General features: G+C 43.3%; 1 protein-coding gene across 3 annotated transcripts in view; it reads left to right on the top strand.

The window, feature by feature from the left end:
- The window catches only part of ARHGAP25 (Rho GTPase activating protein 25), an 82,753-nt gene that overhangs the window by 26,165 nt on the left and 38,145 nt on the right, over positions 1-18,443 (top strand). For all 3 annotated transcript variants that reach the window (XM_037048202.1, XM_037048200.1, XM_037048201.1), the window contains exon 2: positions 13,324-13,523. In XM_037048202.1, coding sequence (XP_036904097.1) covers positions 13,324-13,523 — 200 coding nt within the window. The remainder of the gene's footprint in view (positions 1-13,323; positions 13,524-18,443) is intronic.

Below are 18,443 nucleotides of genomic sequence, written 5' to 3'. Positions count from 1 at the left end.
TATATTTCGTAAAGGACGCCTGCGTCTTGTATCCTGCTGGTGCAGTATCCCATCAGGCACAGAAGGACAATTCACCCAAGATGACAGACCTAGCTCTTGAAGTGCAGCATTTCAAAACTTGGGGAATTCACTTTGGTTTGGATTATATAAATTCTTCCTAACATTGGGACAAATTCCCCTCAGTGTTTTCTTCGTTCTTGACTTACTTTAAGTCTTAAAATGTTTAGATTGGGAGATTCAGCCTTCAGGTCATTGAACAGAAAACTGGCATAGAGCTTTTTACAAACAACTTATTTTTTTATTTTTAAAAAGATCTTGTTTATTTATTTTGCACAGAGGAGTGGGGAGAAACATCAGTGTGTGGTTGCCTCTCATATGCCCCCCTACTTAGGGACCTGACCTGGCCTGCAACCCTGGCATGTGCCTTGACTGGGAATTGAACTGGCAACCCTTTGGTTCACAGCCTGGCACTCAATCCATGGAGCCACACCAGCCAGGGTTACAAATAACTTATTTTTAAAAAATAAAAAAAATGACAGCAAAAAAGTCATAAAAATTTGCCATAATCCCACGTCTCTGGAAAATAGCTGACTTGCTGTGAATCTTGCCATTACGTTTTTCTGTGCTACATTGTGTATGTATTTATGTTTTCCTCATGCTACCATATGTGCATATATGTGTGTGTTTTAAAGCAAAATGTAGTCACCCTGTATACACTATTTTGGAAGAAGCCCTTTTCAACCTTAGTACATGAATTCAATGTATTCCCATGCCACTGTAAGCCAATAAAGCATCATCGTTAAGGCTATAAAGTATTTCACTTTTTGGCCATTGCACTTAATTCAACCGATTCCACGTTATTGGACATTTAGGTTTTCACATTTGTTACCCAATAGTACTGAAGCAAATACCCTTGTAAACAAACTTAATATACATATATTACTGCCTTAACTAAATGACTAGAAGACTTTCTTTGTTCAAAGGCCATGGATGTGCTTGCAGTTTTTTTTTTAAAGATTTTATTTATTTATGTATCTTTAGAGGGGAAGGAGAGAGGGAGAGAAACATCAATGTATGGTTGCCTTTCGTGCGTCCCCTGCTGGGAGTTAGCCTGTAAGGAACCAGCCTGCAATCCAGGCATGTGCCCTGACTGGGAATCGAACCGCGATCGTCTGGTTCGCAGGCCCACGCTCAATCCACTGAGCTACACCAGCCAGGGCTGCAGTTTTGATATATAAAGTCTGGCTTAGAGTTGGAGAGATACATCCAGAAAACAGAGGGTCTATAATATTTGGGAGCTAAGGTATTACCTCAGAAAAAATTAGCCACACACCTGTTGAACTGTCGATCCTTGAGTAATAGTTACGGCAGCTTTCGCCTTCCTACCTTTCACCCTGTGTTATTACTGGGACTGCTCAGGGGATCTTCTTTAGCCTAACATTAAAAGTCACACTCTAACCAGGAATTTAGGAGATTACTTGATTAAAATCACCTGGAGTATGTCTTTCACCAAATCCATTTTTCTTAATTAAATGAATGTGTCTCTAGAGGAATATGCTCTGGGTACAGAACTGGAGCCCTGCGTGAGTTGGAAAATTAAGTTCGACACGACACACTTAAATAGGATTACGGTTACCAAACAAAAGTGGGGGTTGGCTGCCCACTGCCGAACACAGGCATAAGACAGAGGTCTGTAGAGAAGGAAAAAGTTGCACAATTTTAAAAATGTTATTAAAATGTTGCACAATTTGGGGGAGTTGGTGACTCCCTGGCTCCAGGCCAGTCTCACACAGATCAAACCCAGCCCCCTGGGACCCGAAACAGTGTCCAGAAATCCTGCTCCATTCTTATCTGTAGCTTGAAGCTGCTAAGTGGACAGCTCTCAGCTTCACTCTCCCTCCCTGGAGTCCGTGTGTGTGGGGGCCAGTGCCGCCTTTGCCACAGCTTCCCACTCCAGGCTCGGGGGTGCTGTCAGACCAAGTGGTTTCTAAGGCCCACTGGTCACGCATCCTCTGGCACCAGACAGGGTGGGCAAGGGAAAGGAGAGGGGCTGAGTCTCTGTCCTCCTTCTGTTTAAACCTCTGGGCCCCAAATTCTGTGTGCTCCAAAAGGGTCCAGCTTCCCTGGCCAATCCCGACTTTTTCCCAGGCTACACTGGCAGGCCTGCACCTCCTTCTGCTGCCATACTAACCTTTAGATACACGTGCGTTCGTGACCTCTGGTTTCCCCTTCAGTTATGAACCGGAAGGAGCTGGGAGGGTTTTCCCTTTGTCCATCATGCTCTAGCCTTGCGCAGACTCTGTGCGAGGCTTCCTCCTACAGTGTCTCCATCCCAGTCAGGGAATTTGGCCTTAGGCGCCTTACTAGCTCAGTTGAGGGGAGCATGGTCAATGCCACGTGCTCGGCGCATTTCCTGCAACCCCTCCCTCACGCCCAGGAATGCCGCCTCTCTTGAGCTGCCTCAGGACCTCTCCCTTACTTGGACATTCCTCTGCCCAGCCTTCTGGCCAAGCCTCTCTGTATTATCACCACACAAGGTAGTTGGCTGAAAGATGTTTATAGGTCAATCAAAAAATTTAGAGTTGAAACTTCATTTAAGATATTTTATTTCCATTCTTTTATTTTATGCATGAGGAAATGAAGGCTCACAAAGGCCAGGAGAATTCACACAGCTGACTTGTGTCTGAGGCAGAACTTGAACATGGGTCTTTTGATGCCCAATCAGATCCGCCTTCCACTGAACTGTACTGCCTGCCTCTCTACCACCAGGCCAGGGGAGCTGTCATCAAGTGTCACAGTCGATCCTGTTGCAGTGGTAGACGATGGACTCTCGCTTCCCCCAATTTTTGTCACTGCAGACATCGGTAGTCCGCCCCTCCCTTCTCTCCAGTGAACCTGTGGTAGGCCTCAGACAACACAGACTGCACGCCCATTCACAAGGAATTGTTTTGCAAGACAAAGCCTCTTTGCCTTCCTGCAGCTGCTGTTTTCAAGGTGGGACTGTCCACTCCTCCTTTTCCTACCCTGAGGAATTACACACACACACACACACACACACACACACACACATGCGCACACAATCAACACTACTGACTGTTTGAATAAAAGTTGACTTTACAGGAAATACTATCCATAACTGGAAACATCAGGAGTCCCTCGGTTCTTCCCCCTTCATTAACTGATAAAATGACAGTGCAGGGGAAATGGAGGGGCAGGATCTGTCCCGGGGGGAATGTGTACGTGTGTGGTATAGCGTCTGCGGAGTGTCACTGCTGCGCTCGGAGGAATAACTAACAGGTCTGGAAATGCAGGCCTGGGAAAACAAGCAAGTTGAAATTCAGGGTGATAGCTGATGTGTGAGAAAAAAGCCTGATAGAATCTATTTTGTGAAGTCTAATAGAATCTTGAAAAAAGAGCATTTTTATTCTATACATGTTTCAAACCTCAATATGGAGAATAAATATAATGGACCCCCACATAAATCTATAACTGAATTCAACAGTTATCAAGGTTTTGTCATGTTTGCTTTATCTATTTCTTTTCCCTTCTTTCTTTTTCTTTGCTGGGATATTTTAAAGCAAATCTCAGATACTATGTAATTTTATTCCTCATGATTAAGTACATACCTTTAAAGATATGAACATTTTATTTTTTAACCACCTTGCCCGATCACACTTAACAAAACTAATTAACACTTTATTGGTATCATCTATTCTCTGTCCATAATCTAACTGCCTCAGTATTTAATAGAATCTTTTTATCAGGTTGTAGAATAAGAGAAACTTCTTATGACTTGCATGCCAAGCCTATCCCACTGCAAGAATTGTTCACAGTTCACACTCTTCGTAAAATTTCAAGGTTAAGGGTTACTATTTCTGAAAACCAGTGAAGGCCCTAGGAGTGGCATCTACAAGGTGGGTGATGGCTAGTAGCCTTGTCAAGGCCTTGAACTTGATCATTGGTGGCAGTCCTTGAGCATTGTCCTGGCTGGATTGCTTCTGAGAAATACTGGAGCCGCAGAATTCATTTGGGCTTATAAAATACAAAATACTTTAAGTATTCTAAAGCTATTTATTTATGAATGTTAGTGACAAAGCAAAACCTCTGACCTAGAACAAATGACTAGCTTCGACAATGGAAAGGTCAATACTTCTAATGACCTCTTCATCCAATGCGCCACATCACTGCGGAGCATGTCCCACAGTCCTGTGGGATGCCAAGTCCTTCCTTACATGGTTGTCTGGGAAGGCAGTTAGCTTGATATACAGTTAAACAGCTGCAGTGTCTACCCCAGTTGCCAAATCTCCACTTCACATTGTGCTGAGGAATAGGCAGCCCTGGGCAGTGTTGAGGAGGAAGCATTCACAATTCTGTACGCTTCTTGTTATTATGCTTGGCTTCCTGTTATGCAAAGATAGGCAGAGGGGGCCCAGTGAAGTGTTGCAACAGAGAGAGACACACACCCACAAGAAGCAACTGTGCTGGAAATTCAAACACACAAGCTCCAAACCAACTGTGCCCCAGAGGGGTGGCCTGGAAGGCGGGCTAGGTAGAGGGAATTTGCCAGAGTGCAGAAGATCCTGCAAGTCTAAGAAGAAAGAGAAAGCCATTTCTCTTGCTCCCTTCCTTCTTGTCTCCACCCCACCTCCTCTCTCTCTCTCTCTCTCTCTCTCTCTCTCTCTCTTCTCCCCTTCACATCACTAGCAAGACCACATTTTTACCTCTTCCTGCAAAGGACTTAGCTATGTGTGCCAAGTCCCTTTCCAAAGCAGAATTTGCTCTTTTAGGCAGAAATGCTCACTTGTCAAGCAATGAAGGCCATTTCTATAAGCTATAGAACATGGGGAAATTAAACCTGCTCAATTCCTGTGAATGGAAGCAAGCAGCCAGGGAACAACATTTAGATATTACTTTACTGAGGTTATGTAAATTTTTTTCACCCATGAGAGCCTGTGTGGTTGAATTTCAGGTGCACAGAAGAAGCCCCTTTGCTGCCTTCAGTCATAGCTTGTTGCCTTTGGCAGAGGGAAAAGTTTTAATGAAACTTAGAGTTGAAAATGAAACTTAGAATTTAAAAAAATCCAGGAGGGCAATCACAGATAAATTTATTCTGAAGTCTTAACGCCAGGTTTTGAAAGTGGAAAGACGGGAAAAGTTCCTCACCCTCCTGATGGGTGGGTGATTTTACATGAAGGGCAGTTTGCCTTGGAGAGGGGAAAAAGGGATAAAGAAAGCAAGCCTGGAGGTTCTAAAGTTAAAAACCCAATTTTCTCCTTTGTGGGCCATCTTCCCACAGTGTGATCACTGGACAGACTGAGCATCTGCTTGTGTATGGCGTGTGGAGGACGATGCATGTAGGGGCTGTGTGTGTGTGCAGGGTGTGGGCAAGAGTGTGCGCATCCCTGTTTATCAGGTAGGCAGTGATGACCCGCCTGCTGTTTCACACGTTCTCCAGCAGCTACCTTCTCGGCTGGGGTGGGGTGCAGGCTGGGCCCACTTTGGGTTAGTTCTGTGTTCCTCCCTCCCACGCCTCAGCCACACTGGGCTTTGGTCAGAATCCTACTTTCTGATGGTTGAGACGCCATTCTAAAATTTTTTTCAGGTTTATTGATTTGAAAGAGAGAGAGAGAGAGAGAGAGAGATTGATCAGTTGCCTCCCATACATGCCCTGTACTTGACCAGGCATTAAACCTGAAATCTAGGTATATGCCATGATAGGGAATCAAATCCCCAACCTTTTAGTGTTTGGGGATGACACTTCAACCAACTGAGTCTCCCTGTCAGGGCCCATTCTATATTCTTCATCAGTGGTACTCTTCCTTCTGATTTTATCAGAAATAGAGGTCTCAGCAAGATACTCAGCTCTCCTTAACACGTTGTGATTCCTGACTGATTGCGAATACCCCCTTTTTGATGCAGAGAGAGTATGTCATGAAATAGGCTGCAACTGAGGCAGCCATTGGACACGTTTTTGTTTGTTAGGGTGCACAGTACATATTCAAAACCCCACAAGTCTCGAGTTCACTAATTTAAAGGGTTTTCTCTATTTTTTAATGCACATGGTTTAGCTATTTTTTAAGCTCCGTGAATAAGAAATGTCTAATATTTTTTTTGATTGATTAATTAAAAGAATAAGAAAGAAAAGTTTCTTTGTTAAAGAGAACTCATTCTCCGAATCTTTTTTTTGAGCATTATTTTCTCTCCATACAACGTACACACATGTGTGCACACACACACAGGCAATTCACTTCCTTTCTTCATTCCTCCCAATGAACTTTCTGAGACAGACACTGGAGGGTCCTCAGGATATTAAAGTGACCAGTACATTGTCATTGTCCTCAAAAACCTCTTTATAACTCCAGCACCTTATGACTTGCAGACATGCAGTAAAGGCACAATGATGTTTATTCCTGAGGCCATAAAGTGAGCCTTTAGTTTACCTTTGTAGTCAAATACACCTTTCTGAAAGAGAAAGCAAAGACCAGAAACTCAAATACTTTTTAAAAAAGAATGTCTTGCTTTTCAGCGATGCTTTATATCCTTAAATAGCATCTTGTAGAACAAGTAAGGCTGTGTAAGTGTGCACTGTCCAAGGATCTTGGCAGAAAGTCTGAGTGGGGATGAAACCCAGCTGGTGCCCCTCTCATCAAGCTGTCACCCTAGAGTGTGGCTGCGTCCATCCACTCAAAGACAAACGGAGCTCTTTCTCCACCCGAAAGTATCACCTATTCCCCAAGAGTGTGAAATGGGGAGATCTGGCCCTAGATCTTTGCTTGGCCCGGGATGATAGCCTCTCTCCTTTCATTTCCCTTCCAGATAACGGACCCCTGTTCCATCGCCAAACTCTCGAGAATACTGGATTTTCTTCATGCATTTTCTTTCTTCCATACTTAGACTTTGTGTAAGTGATCTTTAAAGTCTTAAGGAAAATAGTAACCTTTTTTGTCTTGTGTCTATGTTCATCCCTATAGCTTCAAGTTGAACATGCTTCCCTCAATGCTAGTGTCCTCTGTGCTCATCCTTTTCTTTGGCTTCTGAGCATCTACTGTGTTTCTTTTAAGATTTGAGATTTTCATGTCACTCGAAGCTCCTGGCTTTCCCTTGCATTTCTTTTTTCCCCTTCTTTCTTAATTCACAGACTTTACCTGTTAAAACCAGAACTCTAGGGAATCTGAAGCTCTCAGTCCACCTTCAGATTTCATCAAGCCCAGAGCTGGTTGCCCTACCCATTCACACCCACCTTATTCTCTAACTTCCTTCCCTGCTTCCATGAACAGGTCTTCCAGATCTATGAGCCACTTGAAGCCAGAGTTGTGTGTGGTTGATCTTACATCCCAGAACCCAACAGGGTTTCTGGTCCATGCCAAGTGCTTAGCCATTGTGTGTCAAATGAGTGGGCAGAGAAGGCTGCTCTACCTGAGCCACTCAAACCCAAAATCTCCCGAAAGTCTTTGCCTCCCAGTTCTCCTTCTTCAGCCAGTTGCTGAGGTCTCGTGGTTTGCTTCACAGTTGTGTCTCTTATTCTTTCTTTTTCCACTGCCACGATCCTAATTCATGCTCTGGATTTGCACCTGGAACATTATATCATGTTCATCTGGCCTTCCCCTTTTCCTTTTCTCCCTCTCTCTCTCTCTTTTCTCTCCTTTAATATATAATTGAGTACATACGAATACTAATAGTGCTAATAATAATAGCCTCCATTTATAATGGCTCTGTTTTGAGAAGCAGATATTGGCTGGAGTCTGTCTACTTATCATTATTGATTCTTGCCGATTAAACACCCCACAAGGCACATGTTATTATCACAATTTCACAGAGGAGGAAATAAACCCTCAGAGATAGAACATGACTCATCCAAGGCTGCGTATGTAAAAGCCTGTGCCCTATTTCACTTTGCCTGCTGGGGATACAAGGATGAGCAGGTCCAAAGCATTAAAGCAGAGCCCCTATCTTTTTAGAGGGTAGTGGGGAGGGAAGACAGTAAGAAAAAGGACAAGGCAGGAAGATAACTGCTTTGATGGACATATGAACCCAGTTAAGAAGGAATAGATCCCAGGGAGTCATTGAGTCTGGCTGGGCTGAGAAAGCTTCTCACAGGAGGTGGGGCCTGAAGTAAGTCTTGAAGGATAAACAAGAACTTTCCAAGAAGTCAAATTAAGGGCAGATAGGCATGAATGGGAGAATATTCCAGCAAAGAGAATAGCTTATTGTAATGGATGGTGTGCATGATGGGTATGGAGGAAGTATAGCGAATGCAGTAGGAATCACAAAGGACTTTGAACCCCATAGTAGGGAGGAGGTAAGCCTTCATATTTTAGGGCAAAGATGTTGGAGGGTCAGCAGAGGCTTTTAGGCAGGAGAGTAACATGATCAGATTTGTGTGTTAGAAAGACCACGTCACAAATGATGTCATCAGTGGATCAGAGGTGGGTCTGGTAGGAAGGAGACAGGTCAGAGAACTATTGTAGAAATCCAAGAAAAGGGTAGAAGGACCCCTCAAAAAAGCCAGGTCAGGGTAGTGAAAAGGCTGGATCAGAAAAAAAAAGTTTTTGATTGTGATGACTGTAGGAATGGGGAAGCTTTCTGCTTTGGTTGGTTGGCTGGAAGAGGTCAGTCACAGCACATCACAGAGACTGGTGCAGGTAAAGCAGGTTTGGGTGTACTGGCTGGTGCAACACAGGGGAATGGCCGGAGGTGTGGAGGGGAAGGTGGTAAGTTCAAGTAGCATCATGATGACCCTGAGATTCCCATGGAGGCTGCTGCAGACAATTGGATAGATGAGTCTGCAGCTCAGGATAGGGTTGCCGGGTGACAGTCTATAAATTTTACTCTCTTTTCAAACGTGGTTCCTAGGCTAATGTACTTCTCATGTCGGCATATTGAGAAAATACCTTTTAGTAGTTCCTCCAGCTTTCGATGAACTATTTCTATCTCACTCACAAATTTGGAGCCATCATTAAAATAGAATCTAAACTGAGGCATAGTTGAGAACAGAAAGAAGAACTATCTCAAAAGTAGACCCTAGAAGCTTTTGTGATTGATTATTTTAGGGGGCAGTGGTGTTCGAGGTCAGAGGATGGGAAGATAGTAAAAGGAAGTGATAACACCTCCCTGTCTATACTTCCTTATTTTTTTGTTCCAACTTGAGGCAAAAAACAGCTAGCTTCTGCAGAAACAGCATTCCTGGGAATGTGTACTTCTTCCATTTCTCTTCTTTCCTTTCTGGTGCCCTTACTCACCCGCACACTAAAATTCAGTATATGCAGTACAATTACAGAACTTGTCTGTGCTTTACCATGGGCCTCCCTGTTATCTCTTAGATGAAGGTGGGGATTTTCACTCTGCCACCTGAAGCCAGTTTTTTCTCGGGTCCTCCAGCCTGATTTCTCTATTTGATGAAATGCTGTCCAACGCTTATGGCCTATTTTGTCCCATGTTTAGTAAGGATAACACTCTGATTCTGGCCCATAGAACTTTCTGAGATGATGGCTATGTTCTTCATCTGTGTTGCTCACCACTCTAGCCACAAGCCACATGGGGCTACGGAGCACTTGAAATGTGGCTACTGTGACTGATTAACTGAATTTAATTCATTTTCCTATAGATAATCACTCATGGCAAGTACCTACTGTACTGGGCAGCACAATGCTAGGGACTGTTCTTTCTTTTCTACCAGAGTAAGGGTGGGTTTCTGACTTAATGGGCCATCATTTCCCCCTTCCCCAGAGTGTTCTGTGTCTGTCTTCCCACATTGCCTCCTTGGTCTGCCTGCAGCCCCCTCTCCAGCCCACAACCTGGTTCAGAAACCCTTCCTGCAGGGCTGGGAGCGTGCACTCAGTGTGCAGCCTCTGGATCACAAGTGAAGCTTATCATAGTTATTATTTTCATTATGAGAAATAGTTCCATTAATAGTAACAGATTTCTTTGTTTACTTCATCTGGGAACAAGTCACACCCACAAAGAGAGACTGTTCAAAGGAGCTAATAAGGAAAGTTAGTCGAAACCAAGCCAAGCTTAAGCCCCAGCAGGCTTTCTCCCTTGATCTTTCAGTCATCTCATGGTATGCCTGGCTGATGAGCAACACTGAGGGCTGGGATGAAAGATGGCCCTGAATAGGACAAAAAGTTCCCCTGCTTAGTCACTGGCTCATTGGAACCCCAGATGTCATCTCCCCCATGTTTGGGCCTAATTTCAGCAGGTTTGCACGAAGCCATCCACACTCTAAATCTTAACACATGACCCAGTGACCACAGTCACACTACCTACACTGGGGATGTTGACAGGCACTCAAGAAATGCTGGGTAGACGTATGGTGAATAGCATCATGTCTGGAATTTAAAAGATGGTTAGTCAAGGCCTTGGCAATATGCAGGCAGACAAGGTGGCAACTAAACTCCTCTTGGCCAAATCTAAGAACATCAGATCCCCATCCCTACCTTTGCTAGGATATTCTGCAATGCACAGATGCTTCTAGAGGAAGGCTTTGTTCTTATGTGTGTTTGTTTTTGTCACTGTTGTTTTTGCCACAACAAAGCAAAAAAAATCTCTCAAAGCTAATGATAGACGAATATCCCAGCAAATATTCTGTGGTGTTAATTCTCTTCAATCGACAGTGTCTTTTTTGCTCCTGCTCCCCACAACCCACCTCTTCAAGGCATTCGAGACCTTTAGCTTCTCCTATCTTCTATAGAGGTTCTAATGATTTCCTTGGGTTTCTGGGTGTAGCCCATGAAGCCCAAGTCCTTGTAATCACCATGTGGCCTCTGTCAGTTTCCCTCCTCTCCTTGCTGGCGCCCTATGGTGATATGATCATCCAGAAGTCAAGTGAGGACTTTGCATTACGCCCCTGCTAGAAGGGGTCCCTCCCTCCCGAGTCTAATGTTGCTTCAGCTTCATGGTTACAGAAGTCACACTGGGCTGGGCCACACAGAGGCTATACCCAGGTGGGAAGAATCCCCCAACATTTGCCACAATGCCTCACTCTTCCACCTTTTTTGCGTGTGTGTGAATCATTCTTTTCATCTCTCCCTACTATTGGCCCTCTTTCTAGGGCAGATATGAATCTTTGCAAGTTGTAGTCTCAGACCTAGGGAGACACAGAGCTGTACACCATTCTTTGGATTCCCTTCTCTCCTCTGTATTCCTGCCGAAACCCTCCTGTGATTCCTTCAGTTCATTTGCACAGCCTTAGAGTAAGTGATTAGCCCATGTCTGTTCTACAGATGGTTACAGATGGAATATCTGGGAGATAGCAGTTGACCAAGGAGCAAGATCTGAGAAAAAATTTAATTGGAATTCTAGGACACACAGGTGTAAAACAAACCCTTTGTAACTGTGCTGACAAATTGTCATCAAAATGTAGGATTACTTTTTACTAGCGTTGAGTATATGCACTCTTACGATGACGCCTGTCCAACAGGAGGTTATTAGATCAAGCGTATCTTGTCCCTTGTGTACAACATAGTATGACCTCTGTGGTCCCTGGGGGGAGGTAAGGGGTGACTGCAAGCTAGCCCCTGAGAATGAAGATAATGTGACGAGAACACAAACTCCTTGTGAGGGTCAAGGGAGCCCAGTTAGGGCAGAGTCCTCATCAGATGGCAGCACAGGATTGAAAGGTGGCACACGTAAATGGGGTGGCAACTCTGTATATGACTAGAGCCGGTGGAAGAATGACTCTGTAATGCCATATAAAATTTTGGTATTTGAAAGTATGTCATGTAGGTTGGAAACCACAGGCCTGGAATGCAATGGAAAGAAGAGAATCCAAAACCATGGGAAAAGTTGACAACTCAATGTATTAGGGACAGGGTTGAAGGAGGAGAGAAAGCCTGATGATCGCATGGCATTTTGAAATGGAGAGAGAAGTTTGAGGAGCTCCCAAAGCTGGTCCCCATCCTGGCTGTAGGAAGTAAAGTCAGCTGTTGATAAAAGCAAGGAACATTTGCTCCCTTGGACCAGTGGTGGTGCTAAGTGGTTTGCATAGGTAAGTTTCTTTAATCTTCACAATAATCTCATAGAGTAGGGACTGTTATTGTCCTAGTTTAACCAGTAAGAAAACTGAGACGCAGACAAGTTGCACAATGGACTCAGGGTGAAAGTGCCAGGGAGGGAAAAACTGGTCTCTAACCAGGTGAGAGGCGCTGTGGGGCGAGTAGAGCTGGCTTAGTTCAGTTGTGGGTGTTCTGGGAACTGGCAAAAGCTGAATAAAGGCATTAGAAGATGGAGACTTCCTCCAGCAGAGAGGAATGTAGACACTGGGGACTGGCGAGTGTGGAGCACCATGCAAGGTCAAGGAGACAAGGAGCTCCAGTGTGTTTTCGAGGGCACTGTTGAATGTCTGGGAAAGAAGGAAGGTGAGGCTTAGAGGACGTGTTGAAATGGGAACACAGGCAGGGTGATCCATCCCTGTGGAGGAAGGAAAAGGAGAGAGTTGTACTGGATGGGAGGACCGTGGAGACAAACTGGACATCTGGCCCTGATCCAATGACAGGCAGAGTTCTTGTGTAAAAACGAAAGCCAACAACACAGTGCAGTGGGTTGAGGGGTCTGGATTCAAATTCTGCATCTGTGTGCTGCTGGGTGATTCATTTTCCTTTCAGAGGCTTATGTGGTACAGCCACACGTGAGGGACAACCCGACTGAAAAGGGAGCGGGAGAGCAGCGACAGGAGGGCCCTTGGTCTAGCAAAAAGGGTTATAAACACTCTCTGTGGCCCTCAATGACACTGGCCAGGAAAATTCAGGAGGTGCCACCTTCCTGCATGCTGACTGTGTGGAGGGCCGGCGTTTTGCGGGTCAGTCAGGGAAGGACTCTGTTTGACAGTGAGGCCCGAGCAACGCACACCAGCTCCTCCTTGATAAAAAACGCCCGGCAGCTTCCGGTGCCTGTGCAGCTGCGTGGGACTCACCCTGAACCCTCAGAGCGAGGCATTATTTTCTCCTCCCTCTTGTCAGATACTGACTCCCACGCAGGAAAAAGGAAGCACCTTTTGTCAAATGCTGCGGCCACTTCCTCTTCAGAGGTCTCCAGCCAATGTTTCGTTTTGCAGAATGAGGGGGCCAACCCCAGCTGCCGGACTGCGTGTGCACTGGGCTGCTGGCTCTCACCTCCTGCTAGGTCTCAGTTCGGCCTCATCTGGAACTGTCGGCTGTGGGTCACCGGGGATTTTTTCTGATACAGATCTGGACTTTTGAGGTGGACCTGGCTGGGGCTCCACCCACCTCTCGGCCCCCTCGGGGGTTCCTCTCTCACCTCTCGACCCGCTCTTTGCACACTACTTCACGCCCCTCAGTCAGACTGCCTGTCTATCCCTCTCCGCAGCTCGATCAAGGAGTGTGATGACCGGGGAGCCCATGGCGACCTTCCACCTGTCCTCCACCCCCAACCCGCTGGAAAGGCCTATCAAGATGGGCTGGCTGAAGAAGCAGAGGTCCATTGTAAAAAACTGGCAGCAGAGGTACTTCGTGCTGAAGGCACAGCAGCTCTACTACTATAAGGACGAAGAGGACACGAAGTCACAGGTACCAGCCAGGCTGTCTGTCCCCTTTCCCAGAGCTCTCTGTCCAGGCATGCAAGAGCAGGGTGTGGAGCCCAGCTAAATCACTGTAAACTCACTGGGGCCTTCTTACTAGGACTAGATGCACATTTATCTGAGAGGAAGTTACTTTCTCCTTTTCAGCATTTTCTAGATACATATCCTGAGTTGCAAAGATGGCAGGGTGATCCTCCTCCAGGACGCCCTGAGATGAACACTGTGGAACTTCCTAAATCAGCTCTAAGTCAGGGCTGGCAACGTGGTCTTGATGGTAATGCTGAGTACAAGGGCTCAGAGAGAGTAGATTTGGGTTTAGGAAAATTAATTTGGGGGCTTTCATTTATTTGTTTGTTCAGTCAATATTTACTGAGCATCTATTATGTGCTAAACCCTGTTCTGGGTACTTGAAATAAACCAGTGAGTAACATAGATAAAAATCTGCCATGTCAAACTTAGAAGATGAGGGAAGAAGGCGGAGAATAAACATAATAAATAACAAAATTTATGTAGTTTGTTAGAAAATCACTAGTTCTGTGAGGAGAAACTAGAACGGGTTAACAGTGGGTCAAGCATTTGGGAAGAGGTGTTCTAACTTTAAAAAGGGTGGTGAAATGATCTTATGAAGAGTGTGACATCTGAGGAGGGAGCCTTCTAAGGAGGAGAGACAAGTAGTAGGGCAGATCCTGGGGAAAACACTTTAGGCAGAGGGAAGAGCCAGTGTGAAGGCCCTGAGTTGGAGCATGTCTGACCTGTGTAGGGAAGAGCAAGGAGGTCAGTACGGTCAGCAGAGCTAAGGACCGAGAGAATCAGAAGTGCTGTGGTCAGAGAGGTGGGGGTGGCGTGGGAGATGAAGGATTGGGATACAGATTGCAAAGGACATTGTATGTCATGGTAAGGATCGGAGTGTTTACACTGAGGTTGATGGGCAGAAAGGGGGAATTCTTTGACTTACGTTGCAAAAAAGATGGCTCTAGATACAGTATTCAAAAGTAGATTCAGGGCCAGAGGGAGGAGGCACAAGGTGAGAGGTTATGATGTTTAGAATCTCAGTGGGAGTTGTGGACTGGAGGAAAATGATCAGATTCCTGAATTACTTTGAAAGTATAGCTAACAGGATTTCCTGATGTACTAAATGGGGCTGGAGCTGGCTTTGATTCTAAACTTTGGGCCTAGATCTCTTATTTTTTAATCCTCACCGAGGATGTATTTATTGATTTTAGAGAGAGAGAGAAAAAAAACAGAGATCAGTTGTTTCTTATATGCTCCCCAAGCTGGGATTGAACCCATGACCTTGATATGTGCCCTGATCAGGAATTCAACCTACAATGTTTTGGTGTAGGGGATGATGTGCCAATCAACTGAGCCACCTGGCCAGGGCTTGGGCTTAGATCTTTTGTCACAGCATTGCTGATTCTTTGTAGCCGTCATGGTACATGGGAGTGGAAGGGGATGCTCTTAACAATTATCCTGAGATCCCAGGTATAAACTTTATGTCTTTGCGAAATCAGGACAACTGGTCACCCCATTGAGAGCACATGTCTCTGGAGGTGGAAGAGTTGGTGTGGCCAAAAAGAGCTTATTAGGGAAGACAGACTGCAACCTGCTGGACCCAACTCAAAGCCTCAAAAGGGTGAAGATATTGGGGGGACCTGGCAGCATATGTAAAGAAAGGAGACTGGTTTTGGTAGATGACAGTTCTCTTTGAGATCTAGGCCCAAAGTTTAAGGAGAGATTTAAGGATCCCCGAGGCATCAGCAGCACCTGGTTAACAAGGTGCTCCACTGAGGGCTATGAGTGTCCATCACTGCAGAGGCTACAGAAGGGCCAGAGACCCCATCGAAGACTGGGTTCTTGCTCATTGTCCTGTGCATTGTGACCAGACTTCCTTCCCTTTATGAATAAACCAGTTCTATTGGAGCTGGGTAATTACAGGCTTAGATGGTGGTGACTGGTACATTGATGGCTGATGCGGGAGGTCTTCCATCAGCAGAGAGTGAGGGAGATGACGACAATGTGTGGGTCTTCCAGAATCAGCGGAAAGGACAGCTCAGTGGGATTTACTTCCATGGAATATAGAAGGTGAAATGTATGTTTTCTACAAGTTTGTGTTGTTTTTCTTGCTTCACTATCATCTGACCATGTAATTATTTAATTTTTCTAGACCCCTCTTTTTTTTTGTAAAGTGGAGCAATATATCTGGCCTGCATTTGTCACAGTATCAAATGATATAAAGCATAAGAAAATGCAGTTTTATAAAAGCATGAGCTGATGTCAAAGGGTAAAATAATTCATTGAAGGTCCTAGCTTCTCTCCCTTATTTCTGGAGAAGGAAACCCAAAGTCCTCTCAGGATTGCATTATCTTGAGATAATTAGATAAAACTGCTTCTAGGAGGGCAAGTGTGGTTGACTTTGTAGGAAATCTCTTAATACAAGGCATTGGGCCAAGAGGTCAAGGTCAATAAATCATATAAGTACAACCACACAACTCCTAAATCAATGGCTATAAAAAGCTTTGGGTAAAATCAAGTACTCATTTCAGATAGAAACAGTTTTTTAAAAAGGTTTTTAGAAATAAAGTGAATTTCTCAGAAAGAATATTTTACTTTAGCAGATGTGTGTATTTTTATTACAAAAGCTATATGCGTCCCTGGCAGGAAATTTGTAAGATGTGAAAAAACACAAAGTAAGAAATAAAAATTATCCCATCAGCAAAAATAATCACCCAAATTCTTACTTTTTTCACTTTCTTCTCTATATATACATTCAGAAACTTGTTTATTCTAAATGCAAAATTATAATAATGTTTTTAATTAAAAATTAATGTTCTAAATGCAAAAGTATAATAATAGTCTTTAATTAAAAATTAACAATATGTCATGAATATTGTTCATTCTAATTAAATATTCTACAATGTAATTTTTAATGGTAGTAAAATAATCTATTGTATGGACATTTTATAATTCATTTTATAATTCATGATAATATAGGAACATCATTGGGCTGATGTTCTTATATTGTCCTTACAAACAAGAATTATAAGGATATCCTTGTAGGCTTTTAATATATCCATAATTATTTTTTATTAAGCTAAAGAGAAATCTATTCAAAGTATTGTGCTTTTATTGTGTTATCATTTAGTATTATTTTGGGTTCCACAGACACTGCAAATATCTAAAATGAAATGAAAGTAACAGACATGAGCCAAATTCTTAAGAAAAAGTAAAGACATAATTGCACACTATGTTTCACACCATTCACAATTCTGGATGAATTAAAGATCTAAATGTAAAAATCGAGTTAATAAAAGCCCTAAAAGAAAATGTAGTCATTCTCATAATCTTTGGGAGGCAGGAGTTTTTTAAGCACGGCAACAAAAACAGCACAAAGGAAAGCAAATTTAAATTAGTATCTGTACCTTAAAAACCAACGTAATAAAGTAGAAAAGCAAATAGCAAATAGGAAAATTATTTGTATAACTATAGTAAATAAATATTCTTAATATTTAAAGTATTCTTTCGAGTCTCTAAGAAACAGCTCAATAGAAAAATGAACAAATGACACAAATGGTCAATTTTCCCCAAACTGCAATGCCCAAAAAGCAAACAAAAAATTTCAATCTCAGTAATAAATGAAAACATGCAGTGTAAGCCAATGAGATACCACTGTCCCTTTATCAAACTGGCAAAGATTTTTAAATCAAATTGGCAAAGATTTTCTAAACATTTCAGTGCGGTAGGAAACAGGACTTTTCATGCACTGCTGGTGGAAATGGAAATTCATACAACCGTCCTGCAGGGCAATATTACTTTTAAAAATGCAAACCCTTTGACCCTGCATTTCTAGTTTTAGGGATTTAAACTAAGTGGGCGATTAACACTGATGTAGATAATTAAATTTAGCTGTATAGGTTTTCACCACTGTGTTGTTTATGTTGTTTATAGTAGTGATATGAAAACAGTGCCCAGTGGCAGAGGCTGAATTATGTAATTATATCAGGAGACTTTTCTTTCTCTCTCTCTCTCTCTACACACACACACACACACACACACACACACATACATACATACACATGTGCGTGCACGAAATAAAATACAGTTCAGCCATTGATACCCTAAATTAATACTTATTGAAATTGGAAGATATACATAATATTACTATCTTGGAAAAAAAGTAGTTCACAACCAAGGATGAAGTATGTGACTAATCCCATTCTTGAGGAAAAGATCATGAATCTGTATTTATTGAAAAAGGCTTGGAAAGAAATCTACAGAAGTGTTAACTGTGGTTATCTCTAGCCACTAGAGTTACACATAATTTTATGTTTTTTTCTTTTTTGTTTAGTTTCTAATTTTTCTATGACAAAAATACAAACTCCCTGTAAATTTAAAAACAGCACACACACTGATCCCAGAAAATCTCAAAAAAGAAGACACCCTAAAAGTCCAAGAGCAGTCAGATGGATGGGAAGGTCCTAAATGTACCAATAGTGTGTGTGTAAGTTGGTGAAACCTTTCTAGAAAGCGATTTGGCCAGATTTCCAAGACCACCCCCCCCAAAAAAAATCATACCCAATCATTCTGGTTTTAAGAACCTATCCAAAAGTAAAGATATATGGAGTGCTACTTATAGTGAGAAATAGTGAGCCTAATGTCCCACAAAGGAGAATGATTGTATAATGATTACATAAGCTATGGGATGCTAATGATGGACTCCTGTGTATACGCTTTTGAGCACCGCTAGGCTTGAAGGAAGGCAGTCTGTGCATTTTTTTTCTTTGAGTTCTCAGAAATGTCTGTCTAGCTTTCACAGTTAATGCTCTGTAACTCTATGACCTAGCTTTATGTAACTCATCCCAAAAGTTTCCTTGTCAGGGAAGTTGTTTAAAACAGAACCTCAGCAATTTGC

Source organism: Sturnira hondurensis, unplaced genomic scaffold (genome assembly GCF_014824575.4).
Source record: "Sturnira hondurensis isolate 20B ecotype Veracruz unplaced genomic scaffold, ASM1482457v3 Scaffold0006413, whole genome shotgun sequence".
Classification (NCBI taxonomy): Eukaryota; Metazoa; Chordata; class Mammalia; order Chiroptera; family Phyllostomidae; genus Sturnira; species Sturnira hondurensis.
This window is presented reverse-complemented; position numbering and strand designations above follow the sequence as displayed.